Source organism: Malaclemys terrapin, chromosome 3 (assembly GCF_027887155.1).
Source record: "Malaclemys terrapin pileata isolate rMalTer1 chromosome 3, rMalTer1.hap1, whole genome shotgun sequence".
Taxonomy (NCBI): domain Eukaryota; kingdom Metazoa; phylum Chordata; order Testudines; family Emydidae; genus Malaclemys; species Malaclemys terrapin.
Window position 1 is genome coordinate 60,808,024 of NC_071507.1, and position 23,669 is coordinate 60,831,692.

The 23,669-nt window shown below is 42.9% G+C and overlaps 1 protein-coding gene across 1 annotated transcript in view; it reads right to left on the minus strand.

The window, feature by feature from the left end:
• Nucleotides 1-23,669, minus strand: part of DNAH8 (dynein axonemal heavy chain 8) — a 581,193-nt gene that overhangs the window by 500,695 nt on the left and 56,829 nt on the right. The window contains exons 9-10 of the mRNA XM_054024546.1: nt 23,351-23,527; nt 13,878-13,991 (exon numbers count right to left, since the gene is read on the minus strand). Of these exons, the coding sequence (XP_053880521.1) occupies nt 13,878-13,991; nt 23,351-23,527 (291 nt within the window). The remainder of the gene's footprint in view (nt 1-13,877; nt 13,992-23,350; nt 23,528-23,669) is intronic.

Here is a 23,669-nt window from a genome sequence, read left to right on the forward strand (position 1 = left end):
AGAAGGATTTCTACAGGTATGTTAGCAACAAGAAGAAGGTCAGGGAAAGTGTGGGACCCTTACTGAATGGGTGAGGCAACCTAGTGACGGACTATGTGGAAAAAGCTGAAGTACTCAATGCTTTTTTTGCCTCGGTCTTCACAGACAAGGTCAGCTCCCAGACTGCTGCACTGGGCAGCACAGAATGTGGAGGAGGTGAGCAGCCCTTAGTGGTGAAAGAAGGTTAAGGACTATTTAGAAAAGCTGGACATGCACAAGTCCATGGGGCCAGATGCAATGCATCCGAGATGCCAAGAGAGTTGGCTGATGTTATTGCGGAGCCATTGGCCATTATCTTTGAAAACTTGTGGTGATCAGGGGAGGTCCCAGATGATTGGAAAAAGGCAAATATAGTGTCCATCTTTAAAAAAGGGAAGAAGGAGAATCCGGGGAACTACAGACCGGTCAGCCTCACCTCAGTCCCCGGGGAAAAAAAAGGAGCAGGTCCTCAAGGAATCAATTTTAAAGCACTTGGAGGAGAAGAAGGTGATTAGGAACAGTCAACATGGATTCACCAAGGGCAACCTGATTGCCTTCTATGATGAGATAATTGGCTCTATGGATATGGGGCAAGCAGTGGACCTGATATACCTTGACTTTAGCAAAGCTTTTGATATGGTCTCCCACAGTATTTTTGACAGCAAGTTAAAAAAGTATGGATTGTATGAATGGACTATAAGGTGGATACAAAGCTGGCTAGATCATCAGGCTCAACGAGTAGTGATCAACAGCTCAATGTCTAGTTGGCAGCCCGTATCAAGCGGAGTGCCCCAGGAGTCGGTCCTGGGGCCGGTTTTGTTCCACATCTTCATTAATTATCTGAATGATGGGATGGATTGCACCCTCAGCAAGTTCGCAGATGACACTAAGCTGAGGGGAGAGGTAGATATGCTGGTGGGTAGGGATAGTGTCCAGAGTGACCTAGACAAATTGGAGGATTGGGCCAAAAGAAATCTGATGAGGTTCAACAAGGACAAGTGCAGAGTCTTGCACTTATGACGGAAGAATCCCATGCACTGCTACAGGCTGGGGACTGACTGGCTAAGCGGCAGTTCTGCAGAAAAGGACTGGGGATTACAGTGGACGAGAAGCTGGATATGAGGCAACAGTGTGCCCTTATTGCCAAGAAGCCTAATGGCATATTGGGCCGCATTAGTAGGAGAATTGCCAGCAGATCGAGGGAAGTGATTATTCCCCTCTAATCGGCACTGGTGAGGCCACATCTGAAGTATTGCGTCCAGTTTTGGGCCCCCCACTACAGAAAGGATGTTGAAAAATTGGAGAGAGTCCAGCAGAGGGCAATGAAAATTATTAGGGGCTGGGGCACATGATTTATGAGGAGAGTCTAAGGGAACTGGGCTTATTTAGTCTGTGGAAAAGAAGAGTGAGGGGGGATTTGATAGCAGCCTTCAACTACTGGAAGCAGGGGGGTTCCAAAGAGGATGGAGCTAGACTGTTCTCAGTGGTGACAGATGACAGAACAAGGAGCAATGGTCTAAAGTTGCAGTGGGAGAGGTCTAGGCTGGATATTAGGAAAAACTATTTCACTAGGAGGGTGATGTAGTACGGGAACGGGTTACCTAGGGAGATGGTGGAATCTCCATCCTTAGAGGTTTTTAAGGCCTAGCTTGAAAAAAGCCCTGGCCGGGATGACTTAGTTGGGGTTGGCCCTGCTTTGAGGAGGGGGTTGGACTAGATGACCCCCTGAGGTCTCTTCCAACTCTAATCTTCTATGATTCTATGAGTTCTGGTACCTGGGATACCTGATGGCTGGGGAAGAACTACAATCCCCATTACTCAATATCAGGGCCCCGGTACTGAGCACATCCTGGTACCTGGAATTGCTCTTGGCACCGGACCATGTGCCACCAATACCCAAGTCAGCGCTGCCCTTACCCAGGGACGAGTTTGACAGTGGCCAGAAGGAGGTCATTCCATGGCCCTCATCACGGCCCATCATCACAATACAAGGGTCCTCCCCAATTCCATCGGGCCAATCTACAATTGTGGTCCGAGCCCCATTGCCATGCCCACCATCTCCCCCAACCCAACCCCCACCCCTCCATGGCCATATTGCAATCCTTGTGCGATGTACAGACACATGTCACGCCCATCCAGTGTCTCTCAGAGAGAGTCCACCAGATGGTCTCCTACAGCCTGGCTATCCAAAGACCCTGAGCCAGGGGAGGAGGAAGCTTTTTCAGAACAGGAAGAAGGGCTCGAAGTGGAAGCTACTCCTCCATCAAACTTCTCCTCATCTCCACCAGATGAGGCTGTACTGCCTCCCCCCCATCACTAAGTGACGATTTTAAGAACTTTCTGGATCTTACCAATCTGAGGTGCAGATTCCCCTACAGGAGGAGGCAGATACATATCACAAGTAGGTAGATATTCTGAACACCTCCTCCTCATCCAGAATTGTCGTCCCAATTAATGAGGCGATTCAAGAGCCTACCAAAGTCATCCGGCAGACACCAGCCTCCATCGCACAGACCACCAACAGAGTCAAAAATTAAAATAATAATAATAAAAAAATACTACATCCCTCCCAAAGAGGCAGACTTCCTATTTCAACATCCGCAACCCATCCCCATCATAGTGGATGTGGTTAATGCACAAAGCAAGCAACATAATGTCAAGTCGACCCCATACGATTGGGCTTGGCAGGATGTCGTATTTGTCAGCGACAATACCATTTTGAGTCATGAATTACCAAACTGTCATGGCCAAATACAATTTTATTAATTATGGGAAACTCAATGCATTTCTGGAACATTTACTGGAGACAGAAAAGGAGCAGTTTCAGGCCATTCTTAGAGAGATCAGTTAATAGCCAGTCTGGTGCTAGAGACAGCACTGGACGTAGATGATACAGTGGCCCACCCAGTCTCCATGACAGTGGTACTGAGGCTGGCTTCTTGGCAAACATTGGACCCCAGTGTTTTAATGGGATTGCCAGGGCTGGCGTTAGACTTTCTGTTTGCCAATTCAGATTACTATCTGTCAATGTGATTACTGTAGTCTGGACACTATGTCACAATGTATAGATTCTTCTTGCTTTCTTCAACACAAAGGTAGCAGAACCAATCAGAGGCTGATTTTAGTGCTCTTTCTGGCCAACTCTACTAACTCTTTAAGGCCTGATCTACACTAAATAAACTTTGTAGTTAACATTTTTGTTTTCTCTCTAGTATGATTATAAAAGATCCTATAGCTACACATAAAATCCTCTCGATTGTTTATCAGTCATGGTACAAGTTGTGCTAAGTAGTCTAGAGGTTTTGGGGGGATTGAAGGGGAACACTCACCGTCAGTGATGCCTATTGGTTTGGATGGGGTGTGGCAGGTTGTCTTTCTCCCAGGCATCCCCTTTCTCACTATAGTCCTGCCTTGTGGTGGTCTGTCCTTAGTGACTCAGCCCTCCATTTGGGTCATACATTCAAGTACACCCCTTTTCGGGTATACATAAAGAGTCCAATAATGTGGAAATCTTCAGAAGTCAGCAAGGGCTTCAAGGCTTCCTCCATGGGTCAGGATCTTGGGGCTCCATCTTGACAAACATGGCACATCCTGTACAGGTCACAACAGCTTATTGCTCGCTATCCATATTGTCTTCTTCTAAGAACCCCTTCAGATGTTGTATTTACTGCTCACAGAAGCCATAGCTCCTCTTGGATAGTTCCCAGGCAAACTCCCTCTGTTGGCCTCTCCTCTGGTCACCGTTCAGTCGGTACCGCAGAAGAGTGTCTATGGTACTTTGTCTGTACTGATGGTTAAGAAGGTGCTGAGCATTCCCTAGATGAGAGTTTTGTTGCACCCAGTACTGAAAGTTTTGTCAATGCCACTCTTTTAGAGATGGTACAGTAATTGTCTTTCCCTGGGTACTGGGACCACAGGTCTCCAGGGTACGAGAACTCATGGGTACCATGGGCTCACTTGGTACTGCAGAGGAGTGTCTGTGGTACACTGTCAGTACCGATGGTTGAGTACCTAGATGGGAGTTTGTCGCACCTGAGACCAAATTTTTCTCTTTGTCACTCTTTTAGAGATGGTATGATAATTGTCTGTCTCCTTAGGGGGCGATACTGTTGCCTCAGAGCCTGACTGCCTGAGCCCCCCGGTTTCTCCATGTAGTGCAGCAGCTGCAGCCGAGATCATAGTGGAGGCCCCTTTCTGGGTACCATGCTTCAGAGCTGCTGGTACCCTCGGTTCCAAGGTGGCTGCACTGGGGAGCCCCTCTGGCTGGCCAATTACTCAGAGCCCATGTGTTTCTGGAGCCATCAGTACCGAGGTGGCCACACTGGGGAACCCCTCTGACTGGCCAATGTCTGGGAGCCCTTTACAGGGGGAGTCTGCTGGGTTGTTGGTTTTTTTCACGACTCTATCCCCTTTGAAGTTAAAGGCTCTGGGGATGATCCAGGGTCAGCACCGGAATCCCCTGGAGACTGAAGTGCCTTCTCCATAAGGAGTTTTAACTTCAACTCCCAGTTCCTACGAGACTGCCATTTTAGCTGTGGCAGGTGAAGCACTTCTGTGAGACTCTCCCAAGTACCTAGGGTGACCAGATAGCAAGGGTGAAAAATCAGGACGGGGGTGAGGGGTAATAGGCACCTATAAAAGAAAAAGCCCCAAATATCAGGACTGTCCCTATAAAGTCAGGACATCTGGTCACCCTACAGGCACTAGATACAGTGAGCATGTCTGGCCATTACAGGAATCAACTTCTTGCAGGAGAGGCATCTCTTGGAGTAGGGAGAACTGGGCATTCCCCTAGTCAGGAACCTATCATCCTCTAACAATGAGGAATGCAGAAGAAAGGTCTTCTTTACTCCTCTTCTCCTTTCCCTCTTTTTTTTTTAAACTGAAAAAACGTAGAGTCTACTAAACATTGTCGGAGGTGGGGGGAATGCCCCCAGACAGGGCAGGAAATGTAAACTAAAGTTCTTTCTTTCTTTGTCTTCTTTTTTTCCCTTTAATCCCAACAGAATAAAAGAAAAGGAAACACTACTATTGAGGAGAACAAAAGAAACAAAAACAACTACTACTTATGCTAATGACACAGATAAGGAAGGGACAAACTCGCTCGTTGGAGACCAAAGGCGGTTGAGAAGGAAGTGAGAGGGGTTCACCAGTGCAGTGCTATATAGCCTTGAGGCAGACCAGAATGAGGGAGAGAACATCACAGCTCAATGGACACTGCTACCAAAAATCTCCGATTAGAGACGCAGGGACACACATACACCTACAGTGGAGCACCCATGGGAACATTACTCAAAGAAGAAACTCCAAGTCTTTAGACGGGACATAATATTTTTATCAGCCCATTTTGAGGTGGACAGTATCATTACTGGGGTGTGCTAGATTATTCTGCAGGATCCAATAGAACCTCATTAATCAGTAGCACAATTCGAGCAGATGATGCTGTATGCAAAATGTCTAGCAGTTTACGTTGTAACTCCTTAACTTCTTCAAGTGGTATTTCTAAGGAATTCTCTGTCCTTTTAATGAAGTCCTGAAACCACTTGAAATTCTCAGTCAACTATGAGGGAGGAGGCATGACTGCTTCATCTGGGGATGAAGAAGAGATGTTAGTTAACAGAGTGACTTCCTTATTTGCTCTAGCCTCCTGTTTCTCAAAAGTCTCCTCTCATGGTTCAGGCCTTTGTGGGAGAGAGAATGGAGGAGATTTTCTACTTTTATTGTGCTGAAGAGTAAGGCTCGGTGTTCTAGAAAATTGTTGATGGTATGCCACCCGGGGGTCCCAATATGGCCATTGCGGGGGCCCATATGGTACAGAAGGAAGCATCCAAATATACTCAGACCATTGGGATGGAGCCTGAGAATGTCTTTTTCAAGTGTGTTCTTTCTTCTTAGAAGTCTCTGGGGAAAATACTCCTCTGATAATGCGGAGGGGAGCCTTGAATAGATATCTAATAAGCCAAAGAAAAATCCCCATCATCTCTCTCTAAAGGTGGAGCACAGTAGAAAATGGGGGAGATTCCATTGGTACCAAGTGAATGTTTGGAGACAGAGGCCCTCAGTACCAAGAACAGATCAGTACCAAAGAAAGGAGAATCAGGCATCTCTGTCATAGTTATGTCCCTTGAAAATCTGAATTCTTGCGGTACTCATATGGTGATTATTACCAAGGTAGCAGCCTGAGCAGAGGTGACTGTAAAAGAGAGAGTGAACATTGCTCTGGAGTTCAAGCACTCTGAGGAATGTACCATGCTAGATGATTGTTTGGTCTTCTGAGGTACTCAGATGTTAAATACTGAGAGCTGGGCTGACTTTACTGGTACTGTACCCCCCAAATTTGACATTTCTGCATGCATCCCAGAATTTGACAGTACTGCAGTCAGTTATCTTGTGTGTTCCGCTACTGCCAGCTAAACATCACACAGCTAGAAATAGAGAGACAAGGCCATGCACCTGAATGTTTGCAGTTTTGCTATCAGAATAGGACGTTGGGACAGGGAGTTAAGGTTCCATGAAAATAGAAGGAATGTTTGGACAGCTTTGGTTTTAGGTGCCTCTGACATGTAAGTTTTATTGTTGTTATTGCTTTATTGTTGTAATGCTTTGCTGATAAGGAGAATAATTAATTGTTAATACCTGTTGCAGAGAAAATTATTAGCCTATTGGGGCTATTATGAATTATGTGCTTTGTTCACAGAAATTTTACAAAAAGTTTAGCTAGAAAGTGTGCTTAGGAGCAGTCTGAGGAAGCTTTCTTTGGGCAAGGATCTGACACCTAAGTTCCTCAGCAGATAGACGGAAAGAAGGGCCCTCCAGAAGCCTGGCTGTTGATTCCTCGATTTCAGACTTGTTGGGTAACTATAAATGTTTGGAATGCTGTGAACCTATTGTTACCATGTGAGAATGTGTGTGTATGTGTGCGTGCGCATCCTTAAGACCTAATAAAAAAAAAGTTTCAGGTAAAAAGCATTTTGGTTTGTATCAATCATATATCAGATGGAGGAACTGTGTCCCCACTGTGTTATTACTGTGTTATTCCTAACACCACCTGGAGAAAACAGTAAAGTTGCCAGTGCTTTGGGTTCTGAAAACTCTGGGTAACAGTACCCTCTTAGAAGAGGAAGTTGTCTTCTTTGTTGCCTTAATCCCCTGATGGTACTGATAACCTTTCAAAGCCAAAATCCTTAGGTTCTCTGGGTTCAGTGGTGCTGGTAGTATCTGAGGAACCTGCAGTCTCATTGGTATCGAATTGGGAACTAGTGGGCGTCAATGCAGCTGTCTCAATCGATGACCAGTATTTCTTTGAAGACATTTCTTGACCTGAGGAACCTTAACTCATTTTCATAGAGTCCTTCTCAAAAAATTCTTGAGTTTTCCTCTTAGAAGTTCTAGGAGAGTGCTGTGCCGAAGTGGATGAGGTGCTCAACTTGCTCACAAACCAGTGTATGTGGGAGAGGGGGTCCCATGGCGTGGGTCAGAAGCAGGATAGCGGGAGCTCTCCATCATGAGGAGATGTGAATTGATCTCCCAGTTTGTTCTGCCTCTCAATTTTAAAAACAGACAAAAGTTACACTTTTGGGGGACATGTGATTCCTCAAGGCAACAGATGCAACAGCAGTGCCCATCATTCACTGGCAAAGCCTCGTGGCATGAAAAGCAACATTTAAACCTCAGAGAGCCAGGCATACACTCCTAGTAACATAATGTTCCCCCAAAGGAAGAAACTGAAAAGACATAGGCTCTTACAAACTTTATTTATTTATTTTATTTACTAACTACTACTATAATTAAACTTAGTAAAACTATGCAAAAAAAAAAGTTAACATAAGTTGAACTGAGACACCATCTCAGGCTGAGGTGGTTGACAAGGAACGGAGGACAGTTCGCTCACACAGCTCTATATAGCCTCAGTGCAGAGCATGAGGCTGTGTTGAATGCATGCATGGGCCGGATGAGCACCTCTACCTAAAATCTATGATTGAATGCACATGGGGCACATTCACACTTGAAGTGGAGCATCCATAGGGACATTACTCAAAAAAATAGAAGTTGTACAGTGGCATTTGTCAGCATCTTGCTGAGATGGGAATACCCAGCACAAGAACTTTATGCAAATTAAAAATGAAATGCCTGAACGTGTCATCTCAGAATGCTAAGGACTGCAACAAAATCTCTGGGACCGTGTTTTAAAAATGCTCTTCTTATGACAAGGTAGACAGGGTGATGAAACATTGTCTTACCACCAAGTCAAATGAAGTATTTGATCATATCAAAGCACCTTATATCATCTAGTTTTCAATTTTTCCAAAGCAGGATTTGCAGAAATCCTTGCAGCAGACTAAAAGACCTAACAGAGTGAATCTCTTTCAAAGACTGCATACTGGACTTAATTTTGATTTTCTTGGGAAAATGAAAGTCTGTCTCCAGATTTGTCAAAATACATTCCCAGGTGATTCATGGAACAAATTAAAGATAAAGAGCTTTTCTTAGAATTAATTTCAAGCCCTACACAATGGAAGTGGTAAAAAACAAAATGTATTATAGATCTGGCTTTCTCCTCTTAGTCAAATCAGCCAGTCTAAGGTCTGGTCTATACTACCCGCCTGAATCGGCGGGTAGAAATCGACCTCTCGGGGATCGATTTATCACGTCCCGTCAGGACGCGACAATCGATCCCCGAATCGGCGCTCTAACTCCACCAGCGGAGGTGGTAGTAAGCGCCGCCGACAAAAAGCGGCAGAAGTCGATTTTGCCGCCGTCCTCACAACGGGGTAAGTCGGCTGCAATATGTCGAATTCAGCTACGCTATTCACGTAGCTGAATTTGCGTATCTTAAATCGACTCCCCACTGTAGTGTAGATGTACCCTAAGATAAGACACTATAACCAGACCTTCTCTCCTTTAGTTCTACAGCTAATACACATCCATTTTAGTGAAAATTCTGTGCCAGACACAGAATAGGAGATGAGAAATCTTAAGGGGGATCCAAAAATACTGCTGGCAACACTCTTCCATTAATACACACACATAAGCATTTTGAAGGACCGCAAATGTCAAGAAGAATACTAGATGGATGATCAAATTTTGTTTTTAATTTCTTTCTGTTGAAGTGCTTTTTGAGGATGAACTGGCTCAGCCATTTCAGATCTAGGATATACCTAAATCCCTTTGGCTTTTTGGATATCATTAAATAAAATAAACACTGAGAAAACAGCTCTGAGATGGGGATAGGGTTGTCTGCTTTTATGTCTTCTTGCAGGTATTTTGTCCTTCACTCTGGAAATTTTCTCTTGAATAGTGGTTAGTTGGTGTAAAAGCTTCCCGAGTACCGAGTTGAAGATATTCAAATTTTGTGTTATTTTTTCTGAATCACTAAGATGTCTCATTTTATTCTAAATAAATGAATCCAATGTTTCTCCAAAGAATGGAAGCAGTTTTCAGAGACGAAGAGAAAGCATTGGGGAGTCCCAAATCAATCTTTATCCTGATCGTTGTTGGGATCACCATTTCTACGATGAGAAACAAAAGGAATAATTGAGGGTATGCTTTCTCCTAAGTATTTTATATCTGGAGGGAGAGCTGTAATGGCGATCCTGCCAGGTGATTTCTCCCAAATACATGCAACTCACCACTCTACAAGAATGACAAACTTCTGAAATATGGGACAGTAAACTAAGAGGAACTAATATTGTAAATAGGGGAAGGAGATTTTTTGGAGAAAGGCCTGGTGGCATAAAAACATTCTTGCTATCACAAAGGCCATTTTAAAGCATGCAATAAACCTCTTCAGATGCCATCAAACTGGAAGGAAGGCCTTAATTTCTTGGTGCAGAATCCTTCATCCTCTAAATATGAATCATGCTCTAGAGAACCAGGTGCTACTGGTTTCATTCCTTTCTTTTCCCTCTTTCTGATAGAAAGGAAACTAGGTTTGGGGCTCATTTAAGGCCCTGATTCAACAAATACTTAAGCACATTCTCAAATTTAAACACAATAGTAATCCCCTATAACTACAACTGGGACTAGTGAATTCTTAAAGGTAAGTATGTGCTTAAGGACTTTGTTGAATCAGGGCCTCGGAATCCTAAACCCTAGCCCTCTGATATTGATATTTGAAAAAAGAAGAACAGGAGTACTTGTGGCACCTTAGAGACTAACAAATTTATTAGAGCATAAGCTTTCGTGGACTACAGCCCACTTCTTCGGATGCATATAGAATGGAACATATATTGAGGAGATATATATACACACCAACTCTGAGAGGCCAATTGGTAAGACAACTCCCACCTGTTTATGCTCTCTGTATGTGTGTATATATATCTCCTCAATATATGTTCCATTCTATATGCATCCGAAGAAGTGGGCTGTAGTCCACGAAAGCTTATGCTCTAATAAATTTGTTAGTCTCTAAGGTGCCATAAGTACTCCTGTTCTTCTTTTTGCGGATACAGACTAACACGGCTGTTACACTGAAACCTGATATTTGAAAGAATTTCTTGAAATTCCTGGTGTGAAATTCCACTTGCTCCTAAATATTTTAAAATCATCTCTTTCCCTGTAATGAATAATCTTTAAGGATATTCCTGTCAAGCATAGCATACCTAATTAAGAAAGGGTAAATTTTAGATTGAATAGCAAGAAGAAAACTGCCTAGCAAAGATTTTAGATAGTGGAACAATCACCCATAGAAGGTGGAAATTGCAGCACATGGGACATCTAAAACTATCATAGACTTACCTAAGAACTACAGTTAATTATTATATAAAAATAAATAAAGATATCCCATCTCCTAGAACTGGAAGGGACCTTGAAAGGTCATTGAGTCCAGCTCCCTGCCTTCACTAGCAGGACCAAGTACTGATTTTGCCCCAGATCCCCAAGTGGCCCCCTCAAGGATTGAACTTACAACGCTGGGTTTAGCAGGCCAATGCTCAAACCACTGAGCTATCCTTCCCCCCTTAATTCTTATTCTTGTCAACTGTTCAGAATAGGCCACTTCCACCTTGATTGAATTGCTACCACTGACCCCACACACACACACTTGGTAGGGCAACTCCCATCTTTTCATGTGCTATACTATATATACTGCTTACTGTATTTTTCACTCCATACATCTGATGAAGTGGGTTCTAGCCCACGAAAGCTTATGCCCAAATAAATTTGTTAGTCTCTAAGGTGCCACAAGGACTCCTCGTTGTTTTTGCTGATACAGACTAACACGGCTATCACTCTGAAATCTACTCTAGAACAGTGTAATGGGGTATACAAAACACCACACTAGGCAATTTAGGGTTAATGAGTTAATGTGGGCTCAGGTGGCCCCACCACACCACACCTATGAGAGATGTCGGACCTGGAGGAAAGAGCTCAAAAGGGGGAAAACCCAGCACATTGGTGGCAGACCAAGGAGGAAAGCAGACCTCCAGTCCTCAGCCCCTGGAGAGAGGGCTGACAAGGCAGGGGCTCCTCTGATGCCTGCTGCCCACTAGCCTCTCTTTGAAAGAAGGGAGGGTCTGATCCTGATTCAGTTTTTGAGGTGACTATTCCTCTATATTTGCCTGTGAACTTAGTTAGGGGCTGCAGCTCAACAAGAGCTCTTTGAAGGAAAAGAATCTTACCACAGTCATGGGATAATTCATTTGTGTTAATTCCCCTTCTTCAGTTCACTGACAACGCTGGAAGGGGTGGACTATCTCAGCCCTCTCGCTGAGCCCCTTCTGAGTGGAACTGGCATGGGAAAACACCCAGCCATCACAGATCAGAGGCCTGAGTGAGTGCTGGGGCCAAGCCCAGGGCCTAAGGGGCACCCTGGGGAAGAAACCCCACTGACAATCTAGATCTCATGTTCACATGTACCTGTGAATTTGAAGGCAAGATACTTGGCACCACTTGGTGATTCTCTGTGGTGCAGAGGGAAGATTGCTCACTGTTAATCCTGTTTGCGGCAGTCCTCATTTGTCCCATTCCATACAGCAAAACCCCTTTATAGTAACACTATGGCTCCACCAAACAGAAGGCAAAGATCTGTCAATCCTAGATAGTATATAAGCCTCAATTCACCCACTTCCTCTCAGTGAAAACTTAAAAAGAAGCAAAACAGCAAGTTACTTAGAAGAAAATACTTAAAGCAACACTCCCTGAAGAGAGGAAGGAGGGATATCACATGAGAGAACAGAGAACTATGATAAACAGGATTAAGAGTGATTTCAGAGTAGCAGCCATGTTTACAAACATTGAATCTATCTCCCCATGTAAGTACTCTCACACCTCTTATCAACCTGTCTGTACTGGGCTATCTTGATTATCACTTCAAATTTTTTTTATTTCTCTCTTACTTAATTGGCCTCTCAGAGATGGTAAGACAACTCCCACCTGTTCATGCTCTGTGTATGTGTGTGTATATATAGCTCCTCAATATATGTTCCATTCTATGCATCTGATGAAGTGGGTTTTAGCCCACGAAAGCTTATGCTCAAATAAATTTGTTAGTCTCTAAGGTGCCACAAGTACTCCTGTTCTTTTTGAGGATTAAGAGTGAGTAACCTTCCCTTGTTGTGCCTCCTTTTCCCATTCTCCCTGGTAACAAGCAGATGGACAAAAACCCCTCTAATGGTGGCATGGAAGAAATTGAATTTTATACATGGACTGACCAGCTTCCATGCTTGCTGTCTGAGGAAGAGGGAAACCAGATGCCACAAACTGTATGAGGAAAGATGACTGGTTAGGGTGCGAGCCTGCAACTTTGGAGACTCAGGTTCAGTTCCCTATTCTGCCAAAAACTTCCTGTGTGACCTCAGACAAGCCGGTTTCCAATCTATACAATGCTGATATTTCCCTACCTCACAGAGGTATTATGAGGTGCTCAAAGATGACAATAATGGACGCTGTACAAATACCTTAGCTGATATATCCTCCCAACTGGAAAATAAAGTCAGAGAGGCAAAGCTGTGAATTTCAATAAAATTGCTTGGGTGTGAGAATCTTATTCATTGCCAGACTAACTGAGGGGACTGAATCAAACATGATGAATATATTTTTTTAGTAGCAGACTTGTGGATCTTCTAGAATCACTTGCTATTACTTTTTTGTCCATGTTAACTGAAATGAGTGTTTCAGGCATGCAGGTTGTTTCTTCTTCTAAACACAGAACTGTGTTAGCTGCCTATAAAGAGTTACTATGAGAAACAAGATTCATTAATCTGCAAAAGTAGAAAGATATCTGGAATTCAAAAGGAACAAAATAGGTATTTTTCAAATTATATTCTTCTGATGATTACATTGTATGTGCTCACATATGAGTTCTCCTCCTCCCTCTTAAATTATACCATCTTGGACCATTTTCTGCCCCTATCTTGCTACTCTTAGGCAGCCTTGCAACATTTGTTAACAAATGAACATATATTTCATGTATTAGAGAAACTGTGGTTTCTTGGATACAATTGTATGGTTATTGTTGGTACATGCTGATTTTTTAATGAAAGCCACTAAATTTAATTATATGATCTTTGTAGTGTACATAAATGTATTTTTTTCTGTTTTAGCTCCTTTAAAAAGTATATACAATTCCAAAAAAGACAAAATGGACCGTCAAAATTGTTAATAAAATACAAGTTTAAAAAATATAGGAATTTAGACTTAATTTCTATGCAAAAAGGTACAGTAATTAATATTTCATTGCATCTAGTCCAATAAAACGATGGTTTAAAAATAACGAGTTACACAAGAATTTAGAAAAATACATTTTCTGAAGTAGAGCATCCCACAAAGAAGATTACTTCTATCCTAAAGTTTACTGTTTTTCTATGCATTCTATATGACTATTTAAACTGTGTACTGAGAATCACAAAAGGTATACTTACAAGATCATAGTTATAAAGCGGTTGACATACTTTTTCAAGTGTGTATAAATATCTCACATTATCTTTTGATTCATTTGCAGTGTCTGTGATTCTGGCATCCAACTCTCGCCACATCTAGAGGGAAAAATACTATGAAGACTTCATACATATCAATATATTATTGCCAATATATAGATGTGCAGAATATACACATTTGTAAAAAATGGTTATCTACCTTTCCATAACTGTTGTTCTTCGAGATGTGTTGCACATGTCCATGCCACTGTAGGTGGATGTGTTCCCTGTGCACAGAAGTTGGAGGTTTTTTCCCTCAGCAGTACCTGTTGGAGTGGCTCGAGTGTTGCCGTGCACTATTGCGTGCTGGTAGAAGAGAGTGGAGCCGCTCCTATCCCCCTCAGTTCTTTTGTATCAGACAGACTCCGATACAGAGGGCACATTGCGTAGGTCATGGAAAGGACACATGCAACACATCTCAAAGAACAACAGTTATGGAAAGGTAGGTAATTGTTTTTTTCTTCAAGTGATTGCACATCAATTCCACTGTAAGTGACTCACAAGCAAACACCCAGGGAGTTGGGTTCAGTTCAGAGTCTATCTGAACAGTTATTGCAAGACACCCCATCTGAAACTGGCATTGTCTCTGGACTGATGGGAATTGGCATAATGAGAAGTGAAAGTGTAGAGTGATGACCAAGTCCCTGCTTTACAAATGTCTAGAATTGGCACTTGTACCAGGAAAGCTGCAGAAGCTGCCTGAGCTCTAGTAGAATGTGCCAACACTGCAGCTGGCTGGATAGTATTAGCCAATTGGTAGCATACACGAATGCACGAAGAGATCCAGGATGAAACTGTCTGAATGGAAACTGGAGGGTCCCTACCTCTCTCTGCAACTGCTATAAAGAGTTGTGTAGATGATCTGTAGAGATTTAGCATGCTCCAGGTAGAAACTTAAAGCCCTTCCTACATCCAAGAAGTGAAGCTTTTCCTCATCTCTAAGTGTATGGGGTTTCAGAAAAAATGTGAGTACACAGATTGCTTGTTTAACACAAAAATTAGAGACTACTTTTGTAAGAAATGTCAGTTGAAGGCAGAGATAAATTTTATCTTTATGGAAAACTGTATACGGGGGGTTCTAACACCAGAACTCTCCACTAACCCACCCTTCTGGCTGAGGTAATTGCCACCAGAAATGCAACCTTCACAGAAGAGAGAACAAGTTGCAAGGGGTTTGAAGGGAGGTACCATCAATTTTGTTAGGACTAAAATCAGATCCCAAGGGCGGGTGGCGTCTCGTATTTGAGGGCACAGTTTGGCCATACCCTTTAAGAATCAGGTGATGCTGGAGCTGGAGAAAAGGAATCTATTATCCACCCATATGTGAAAGGCTGAAATAGCTGCCAGATGCACCCTAACTGAGTTAATAGCCAAACTCTTTTTTAGACCTAGAAGATAGTCCAGTACGAGGTGCAAGGAGCTTACTCTGGAGATGTATCTTTCCTACGAGATCCAATGGAGAAGCACTTACACTTAGTGAGGTAAGTGTTTTTAGCTGAGAGTTTTCTGTTATTCAGAAGCACTTTTTGCACATCCTTCAAGCAGAACTTTTCAAAGGGTGTCAGCCATGAAGCATCCACAGTGTTAGAGACCTTGGAGGTTGGGATGGAGCAGATGCCCATGGTCACAGGAGATTATGTCTGGATCTAATGAGAGAGACAGAGGCTCAACTGACAAGGTTAGTAGGATCGAGTACAAGTGGTGAGGAGCCACACTAGTGCTATAAGGATGTAGCTAGCCTGGTCTCATTTTATTTTGAATAAGACTCTGGGCAGTAAAGGAATCAGAGGGAAGGCTTGCTGAGTCCAGGGGCATATGAGGGTGGCAGATTGAAAGTGCTGCTCGACCCAGCCTGCTCAGGCATGCTCTGTTCTTGTGCGGTGCCCAAGGCATATGAGGGTGACAGCTTGGAGGTGCTGTTCGACCCAGCATAGTGAGTCCAGGGACATATAAGGGGTCAGCTTTGGAGTGCTGATTAACCCGGTCCTCTCGGATGTGCTCTGTAAATATGTGTGTGTGTGTGTGTGTTATTCTGATTCTGGGGCTGAAAGAACCCAGCCCTGGGGAACCTAGGTCTTGCAGGATAGCTCCACTGGGAGGGAACTTGCAGCGAGGAGAAGTAGAGCTCCGTATGAGAACACAAGTGACACAAGTAGTACATTGATAGACGTAAAAAATGCCCACACCCCCAGAAGATAACCCTAATAAATGAGCATACCCCAAAGTAATGGGCAAAGCTGGTAACATGAGGCACAACAGAACATCCTCTATGGCCCCTGCCTGAAGAAAAGATTGGATCTCCTGTTGCAGGGCAATCTCATGAGAGTGGTTCCTGAAGAGGATACAGGGAAGGGGGAGTGGAGAAATGAACTGGATGGCATACCCCCATTCCACCATGCTTAAGATCCACTGATCTGATGTTATGTAGGACCGAGCACTTAGGAAGTAGGATAAGTGAATGGTAAATAAAAGATGGAGAACAGAAGGAACTAAAGTAGGTGGTACACTATCCTCAATTATCCCTTCAAAATGTATGTTTGGAAGTGAAGGCTGAATGGGATGAGCCCATTGATGCTGAAGAGAATGGCAGTGAAGGAAGACTCCTATAACCTCTGCCTTTTTTCCTTGGTGGATCTTGGAATTGAGAAGCTAAATTTTGGTGTCTGAATGGCTGCTGTGTACGAAATTGCTTTCTTTTCATTGATGAAGTATAGATTCCAAGCAATTTGAGTTTCTCTCTGGAATTTGTGAGGCTATGAAGCTTGTCATCCCTTTTCTCTGAAACAAAGAGAAGGGCTTTCAAAAGGGAGGTCTTGGATAGTCTGTTGGACCTCTCAGGTTAACCCAAATAACTGTAACCATAAACACCTTCTCATACGAATGGCTGATTCCAATGTTTCAAGCAGCTAAAACTGTGCTATCCAAACTGTTTTGAAGGGCAGTCCTGGTGACCAACTTACCCTCTTCAGTCTGACTGAAAACTCTTGTCTACAGTGGGAGGCTGTTTCAGAACTTGACTCCTCTGATGATTAGAAAGACTCATCGAATTTCAAGCCCAAATTTGTTGATGGCTAATTCATATCCATTTGTTCTTGTGCCACCATTGTCCCTTAATTTGAGTAACTCCTCTCTCTCACTGGTGTTTACCCTACTGATGTACTTACAGAGAGCAATCATGTCTCCCCTCAGCCTTTGTTTTGTTAGGATAAACAAGTCAAGCTCCTTAAGTCTCCTCTCAAAAGGTACGTTTTCCATTCCTCTGATCATCCTAGTAGTCCTTCTCTACACTTGTTGCAGTTTGAATTCATCTTTCGTAAACATTGGAGACCAAAACTGCACACAGTATTCCAAATGAGTTTTTAACAGGGTCTTGTACAATGGTGGTAACACTTCCCTATTCCTGGGATTGTGTTAGCCTTTTTCATGGCTGCATCACATTGGCAGCTCATAGTCATCCTAAAATCAAGCAGTTGACCCAGGTCTTTCTCCTTCTCTGTCGCTTCCAAATAATAAGACCCCAGGTTATTGTTGTTAGTCCCTAAGTGCATGAGCCTTGCACTTTGAATTATTAAATTTAATCCCATTTCTATCACTCCCATTTTCAAGATCATCCAAATATTCTGATATACTATTCCGATCCTCCTCCTCATTGGCAAAACCTCTCAACTTTGTGTCATCCACAAATTTTATTAACACACTCCCAATTTTACTCCCAAGGTCATCTGTGAAAATGTTTATTAAGACTGATCCCTGAAGAACTCCATTAGTAACCATGCTCCAGCCTGACAGTTCACCTTTCAGTGTGACCCCTTGTAGTCTTCCATTTAATCAGTCCCTTATCCACTTTTGCATTCTCATATTAATCCTCATTTTCTCCAATTTAATAATTCCCCATGTGTAATTGTATCGAATGCTTTACTGAAATCCAGGCAGATTAGATCAACTTCCTTTCCTTTGCCTAAAAAAATCAGTTATCTTCTCAAGGAAAGAGATCTGGTTGGTTGGGCACGATCTACCTTTTGTAAAACAATATTGTGTTTTATCTCAATAACCATTTACTTCTATGTCCTTAACTACTTTCTCTCTCTTTCAAAATTTGTTCCAAGATCTTGCATACAACTGAGGTCAGTAGTTTCCCAGATCATTTTTCCCCCTTTCTTAAAAATAGGTACTATATTAATAATTCTCCAGTCATAGAGTACAACCCTGAATTTATGGATTCATTAAAAATCCGTACTTTTGTCCTTGAAATTTAATGTACTAGCTCCTTTAATATTCTTGAATAGAGATTATCCAGGGCCCCCGACTTGGTCCCATTAAGCTGTTTGAGTTTGGCTTCCATCACAGATACGTTAATTTCTACTCTCACATCCTTGTTTCCATTAGCCCTCCTGCCACTAATCCTAAACTCCTCATTATCCTTATTAAAAACGATGGCAAAGTATCCGTTTAGATATTGGGCCATGCCTGGATTATCTTTGATCTCCACTCCATCCTCAGTGCCTAGCAGTCCCATTTTTTCTTTTCTTATTTTCTTTTCATTTATATGGCTGAAAAACCTTTTACTATTGGTTTTAATTTCCTTTAAGAGGTCCAACTATGCTTGGCTTTTGGCAGTTCACTTTTTCCTTACACTTTCCTCCAAGAGGTAGCTTTCTTTGCTGATCCAACCCATCTTCCATTCCTTAGAGGCTTTCTGCTTTCTCTTAATAACCTGTTTAGATGCTTGTTCATCCAATTTGGTTTGCAACCCTTCCCTATGCATTTTTCCTCTTACTTGAGATGCAGGATCCAGATAGTTTCTGCAACTTGACTTAAAGTAATTCCAAGCCTCGTCATACTCAGATCCTTTAACTCTTCAGTCCAGTCCACTTCCCTAACTAATTCTCTTAAATTATTTAAAGTTTGCCCTTTTGAAATCAAGGACTCTAGATGCAGAACTCTTTTTATTTATCCTTCCATTTAATTTAAACTGAATTAACTCATGATCACTCGAACCAACATTGCCCTCTATAACCAGTTATTCTATGAGGTGCTAACTACTTATCAATACTAAATCTAAAATGGTATCAACTCTTGTTGGTTCGGTGACTATTTGGTGAAGAAATCTGTCAGCTATCACATCCAGGAAAATCTAGGCCCAACCATTTTTAGTAGTACTTGTACTCCAATCTATATCTGGGAAATTTAAGTCTCCTATAATCACACAATTCCTGGTAGTATTTATTTCATCAAAATATTAAAGAGATCTCTATCCATAGCCAAATTGGATCATGGGGGTCTGTAGCAGACCCCAAACACTATTCTAGTGGAGCCTCTGTTACCTTTCTTCCCCAAAATGATTTTGGTCCAAACAGATTCCATTTTACCCTTCCATCACTTCTAATTTCTTTACACTCTACTTCATCATTAATATATAATGCTACTCCTCTACCTTTACCTTGATTGCGGTCTTTCCTGAACAGCACATACCCTTCAATACTTGTACTTCAGTTATGACTACTATTCCACCATGTTTCTGTTATCCCTCTAATACCTGATTTCATTTCCTGCACCAGTAGCTCCAGTTCCTCCATGTTGTTACCCAGGCTCCTTGCAGTAGTATACAGACATCTTGCTTGTTTCTACTTGGCTTCACCCAGATTCCTTGCCCAATTAGGTACAGCCATTTTACTGCCAGCATCACCTGTCTGTTTGTGTCATTGGTACTGGCACTATTTTTCATCTTGATTTCCATTTTCCTACCCTCTGTTGTTCCTTTCTCCATTGCTGTTTTCTCTTTTACTTGATTTTCCTTCCACTCAATGTTAGAATAAGGTGTGACAATTACATGAGCATCTCCCACTTGTCTCTCCCAAATTCCTAGTTTAAAAGCTCTTTTAATTAGTTTTTTTTTAATTAAAATATGGAGATAGGTATATCTCATAGAACTGGAAGGGACCCTGCCTTCACTAGCAGGACCAAGTACTGATTCCCCGCCTAAGTGGCCCCCTCAAAGATTGAACTCACAATACTGGGTTTAGCAGACTAATGCTCAAACCACTGAGCTATCCCTCCGCCAACCTGCATTCCAGAAGTCTATTTCCTTCTCTACTCAGGTGGAGTCTGTCACATGAGAACAGTCCTCTGTCCATGAATGCCTCCCAATGGTCAAACATTCCAAAGCCCTCCTTATAGCACCATTGACTCAGCCATCTGTTGATCATCATAATCTTATCTCACCTTCACTCTCCTCCTCTAGGGACAGATAGAGTTCCACTGAAGATCATCAGAGCCTCCATTTCTTTGAGCATCTTCCCCAGCCAGGAATAGTCTCCCTTGATGCATTCCAGCAAGAATATAGCACTATCACTTGTTCCCACATGAAGGACAATCAGTGGATTCTTTCCTGCCTCTGCTAGAGATCCTCTTCAGCCTCAGGTCCACATCCTGCATCTTAGCTCCTGGCAGACAATACATCCTCCTGTAGTTCTCTGGATCGGCTATGGTGACAGGCATGTCTGTTCTTCTTAATAGGGAGTTCCCAGTCATGTAGACCTGTCGCTTGCTGTTGTTGGTACAATTCTCCAGCCTTTCTCCTTCTGTTCTTTCTGGATGTAAGTCCTCTTGTCTTTTGTTTTCACTTGCAATCTTCTGCGAGTTATCCTCTAACTTCCTGGGGTTCTAAACTCCAGCTACCTCGATTTACTCTTCTCCTCTTCCTGTAGGACTAGCTGCTCTTCTTCCTTGTCCTCCCACCTTCTGTTACTGCCTGCTGAGCCCCTTCATTTTCCAGCTCAGCAAACCTGTTCCTCAGCTCTATTTCTCCTTCACTAGCTGGTCTTTTCCTCTGTCCCTTCTTGTAGTCACATGCTTCCTCTGGCCACTTTTCTCATCCAGCAGTCTACCTTCACAGTTCTTCAGTCCAGGGTGCATCTGCAAGATTTGAGTTTTCCCTTCAGCCTCCTCTCTCCTTCCCTCCATTATCTGTTCAAATCCCCTTCAAAACTCAACCATCATTTCTACTTGCATCTCCAAACCTCGGATCATCTCTTCCATCAGATCTATCAGGCAGCACTTCATACAAAGCATCTTTCAGATACCCATTCTAGGATAATGTACATCCTGCCATTTCCACAACAAGCCATCTTCATTGTCTCTTCCATTTCTTGGGTCACTACCACTGCTACCTCTGTAGCCATCACAGCCTTCCCTCCTAAACTCCCGTTATGGAAAAACAAACCACACATATACAAAACAAAAACAGAATACCACACACTGCTCCCCCCCCCAAAAACTCCTCTTACAAACTCCCACTCAAACTCCCATTTTCAGGTCTGTTTGCTGGCATCTGTGCCTCCTCCCTGAGTCTTTGCTTTTTGGTATGGAAGCTTGTTGTCCCTGTCTTTCCCGCTCATTGGCAGCTGCCATCACAAAAGAACCCAAAGGGGAGAGGTAATAGTAAAAATGTTCATAACTTTTAGAAGAGACAAAGTACCTCTTATTGGCTCATTTTGCTGTGGGGGGCAGGGAGGAGGGTGTCTGCCAAAAAGCCTTGACTGGTTCCATGATGGCTTCACTAGTTGGTAGAGCCTCGCTAGCCAGGATTGCCAACACAAGGATGTCTACCAACTTGTGAGAGTTCTCAGACAACTCTTCTGTCTGAAATTCAAGTACAGAGGCCATTTTTTAAAAAACCTCAATGGGCTCTGTAATCCTCCAGTGAGTAACTTCATGGCTCTATAGCCTCATCTGGTGATGAAGACAAGGATATTCAATTGATATCTGAGGTGGTGGCTAAAGCTGCCCAAGTGAGTTCTGGCTGCTCGGTACTAGTCTTGTTACCGGGTACCAGAGAAGGGTGATCTTGGTGCCTGAAACCGGTCTCAGCACCAGATACTGGGGAATGGTTCTCTAGTTGCTGGTGTCTCTGGTTCACCCTGCATGACTGCATCCAAGAAGGTTAAAAGGAGGACATGGCTGGAGGGGGAATACCCCAATGGTCACCAAAATGGCCACTGACGGTAAGCTGAGGGCCATTGCTGGAGTTGCTGCACAGCCCATGCTCACAACAAATCTAATGGGGGGATGCGCCATCTCCCAGACATAATAGAGAGGACCTCACCTCTGGGTCCGAGGAGGAGGATGCCTCTGACAGAGGAGGGCCCAATCCCAATGGAACAGGTGAGAGATAGTGCAAGATATGAGCACCGACTGCAGACTTTCCACTGCCAGTGATACCAGTACCAAGAGGCTAAGCAAATCTTTTGCAGTTGCACATGCCTCTGATGTTGGTGGGATTGGCACCATCTCTTGGCTCTACAAATGTCCTTCAGGGGACAGACTCAATAGACCTGGAACGAGCTCCATAGGCTGCAATCCTTCCTTGAGAGATGACAAGTGTTCTAGGGATGGCCTCTCTCCCAAATGCTTTGTTGAGTGTCTGCCTCTGTCTTACTTCGATACTGATGCAGAAGTGGAACCTGAGAAGGTCTGAGTCTTTTCTTCAGTATCAGGCAATGGGACCAAAGAGCCGGAGATATCACCAGCGGTGCACACCGTAAAAAAGTAGATATAGTTGGTGTGCTTTCCCCATGTAACAACACCAGTGGGGTTCAAAGTACTGCTTCCATAAGCAAACACTTAAGTCTCGCCACCCTATCTTTTTCTGATCAAGGTTTGAAACCTTTACAAATGTGACATTTGTCATTGATGTGAGATTCTCTGAAACATTTCAGGAAGGTTGGATGCAGGTTGTTGACCGGCATAGGCTTTGTGCAAGTCTGGCAGGACTTAAACCCCAGGAAGTGAGGCATCATTCCGGTATTGGTCCCAATACCGAAAGAGAAAAAAGGTCAAAAGAGGCCAAAAATGGACATCTAGCCCTAAAACTAACTGTAACTACTAATTTACAAATATATACAAAGACGAATGAGGGAAGTTCTTGACTTAATCAAGTCTGGAATTGTTCCAACAACTGTCATTGGCAGTAGGAAGGAACTGAGCGGGAGGAAGGCAGCTCCACTCTCTTATACCAGCACGCAGTGACACGCGGCGAAAGCAAGCACTCAAGCCACCTCAATGGGTACCGTTGAGAGGGGGAAATCTCTGGCATCTGTTCACAGGGAGCACACATGCCTACAGTAGATTTGACATATGCAATCACTCAAACTTGATGATATTCAGAAAAAACAATGTCAAGGCAGGTCCTGAAATTATCTTGAGTTAGCTTCAGTAATTGTAATTTATTTCTACATCCCCTAATATCCCATGCTATTTCTCTCCATATACTATGTACTGTACCTCCTCCCCTATATTTTCCTCTTTCTTCTCCCACTTCTCCTCACAAAGACCCTCTCAATACCATAAAGTAAAATAAATATTGCAAGTCTAGCTTAAAGCAATCAAAGGAGTTTTTAAAAGAACAAAATAAGAATTACCTTTAATAGTTTGGAATGTCCAACATTTAGAACATTTATGACAGCTTTGCAACTTGGTCCTTTGATCTGCTCAATAATAAAATTGAATTTAGCAGACATACGTTTCCAGTGTTCTAGTTCAGTCAATGGCCCTGAATCGTCAGCTTCTTTTCTCATCTGCTCACTCTCGATAAGAACCTGCAATCAATAAAATAACTTTAAATATAAAACAAAGTTTGTATCACTAGTTTAGATATTTCTTACTCTATGTAAAGAAATGTTGCTAATCCTACAGTAACTATGTTTTTTCAAGATGTATGGTTCCCACAGATTCCACTCT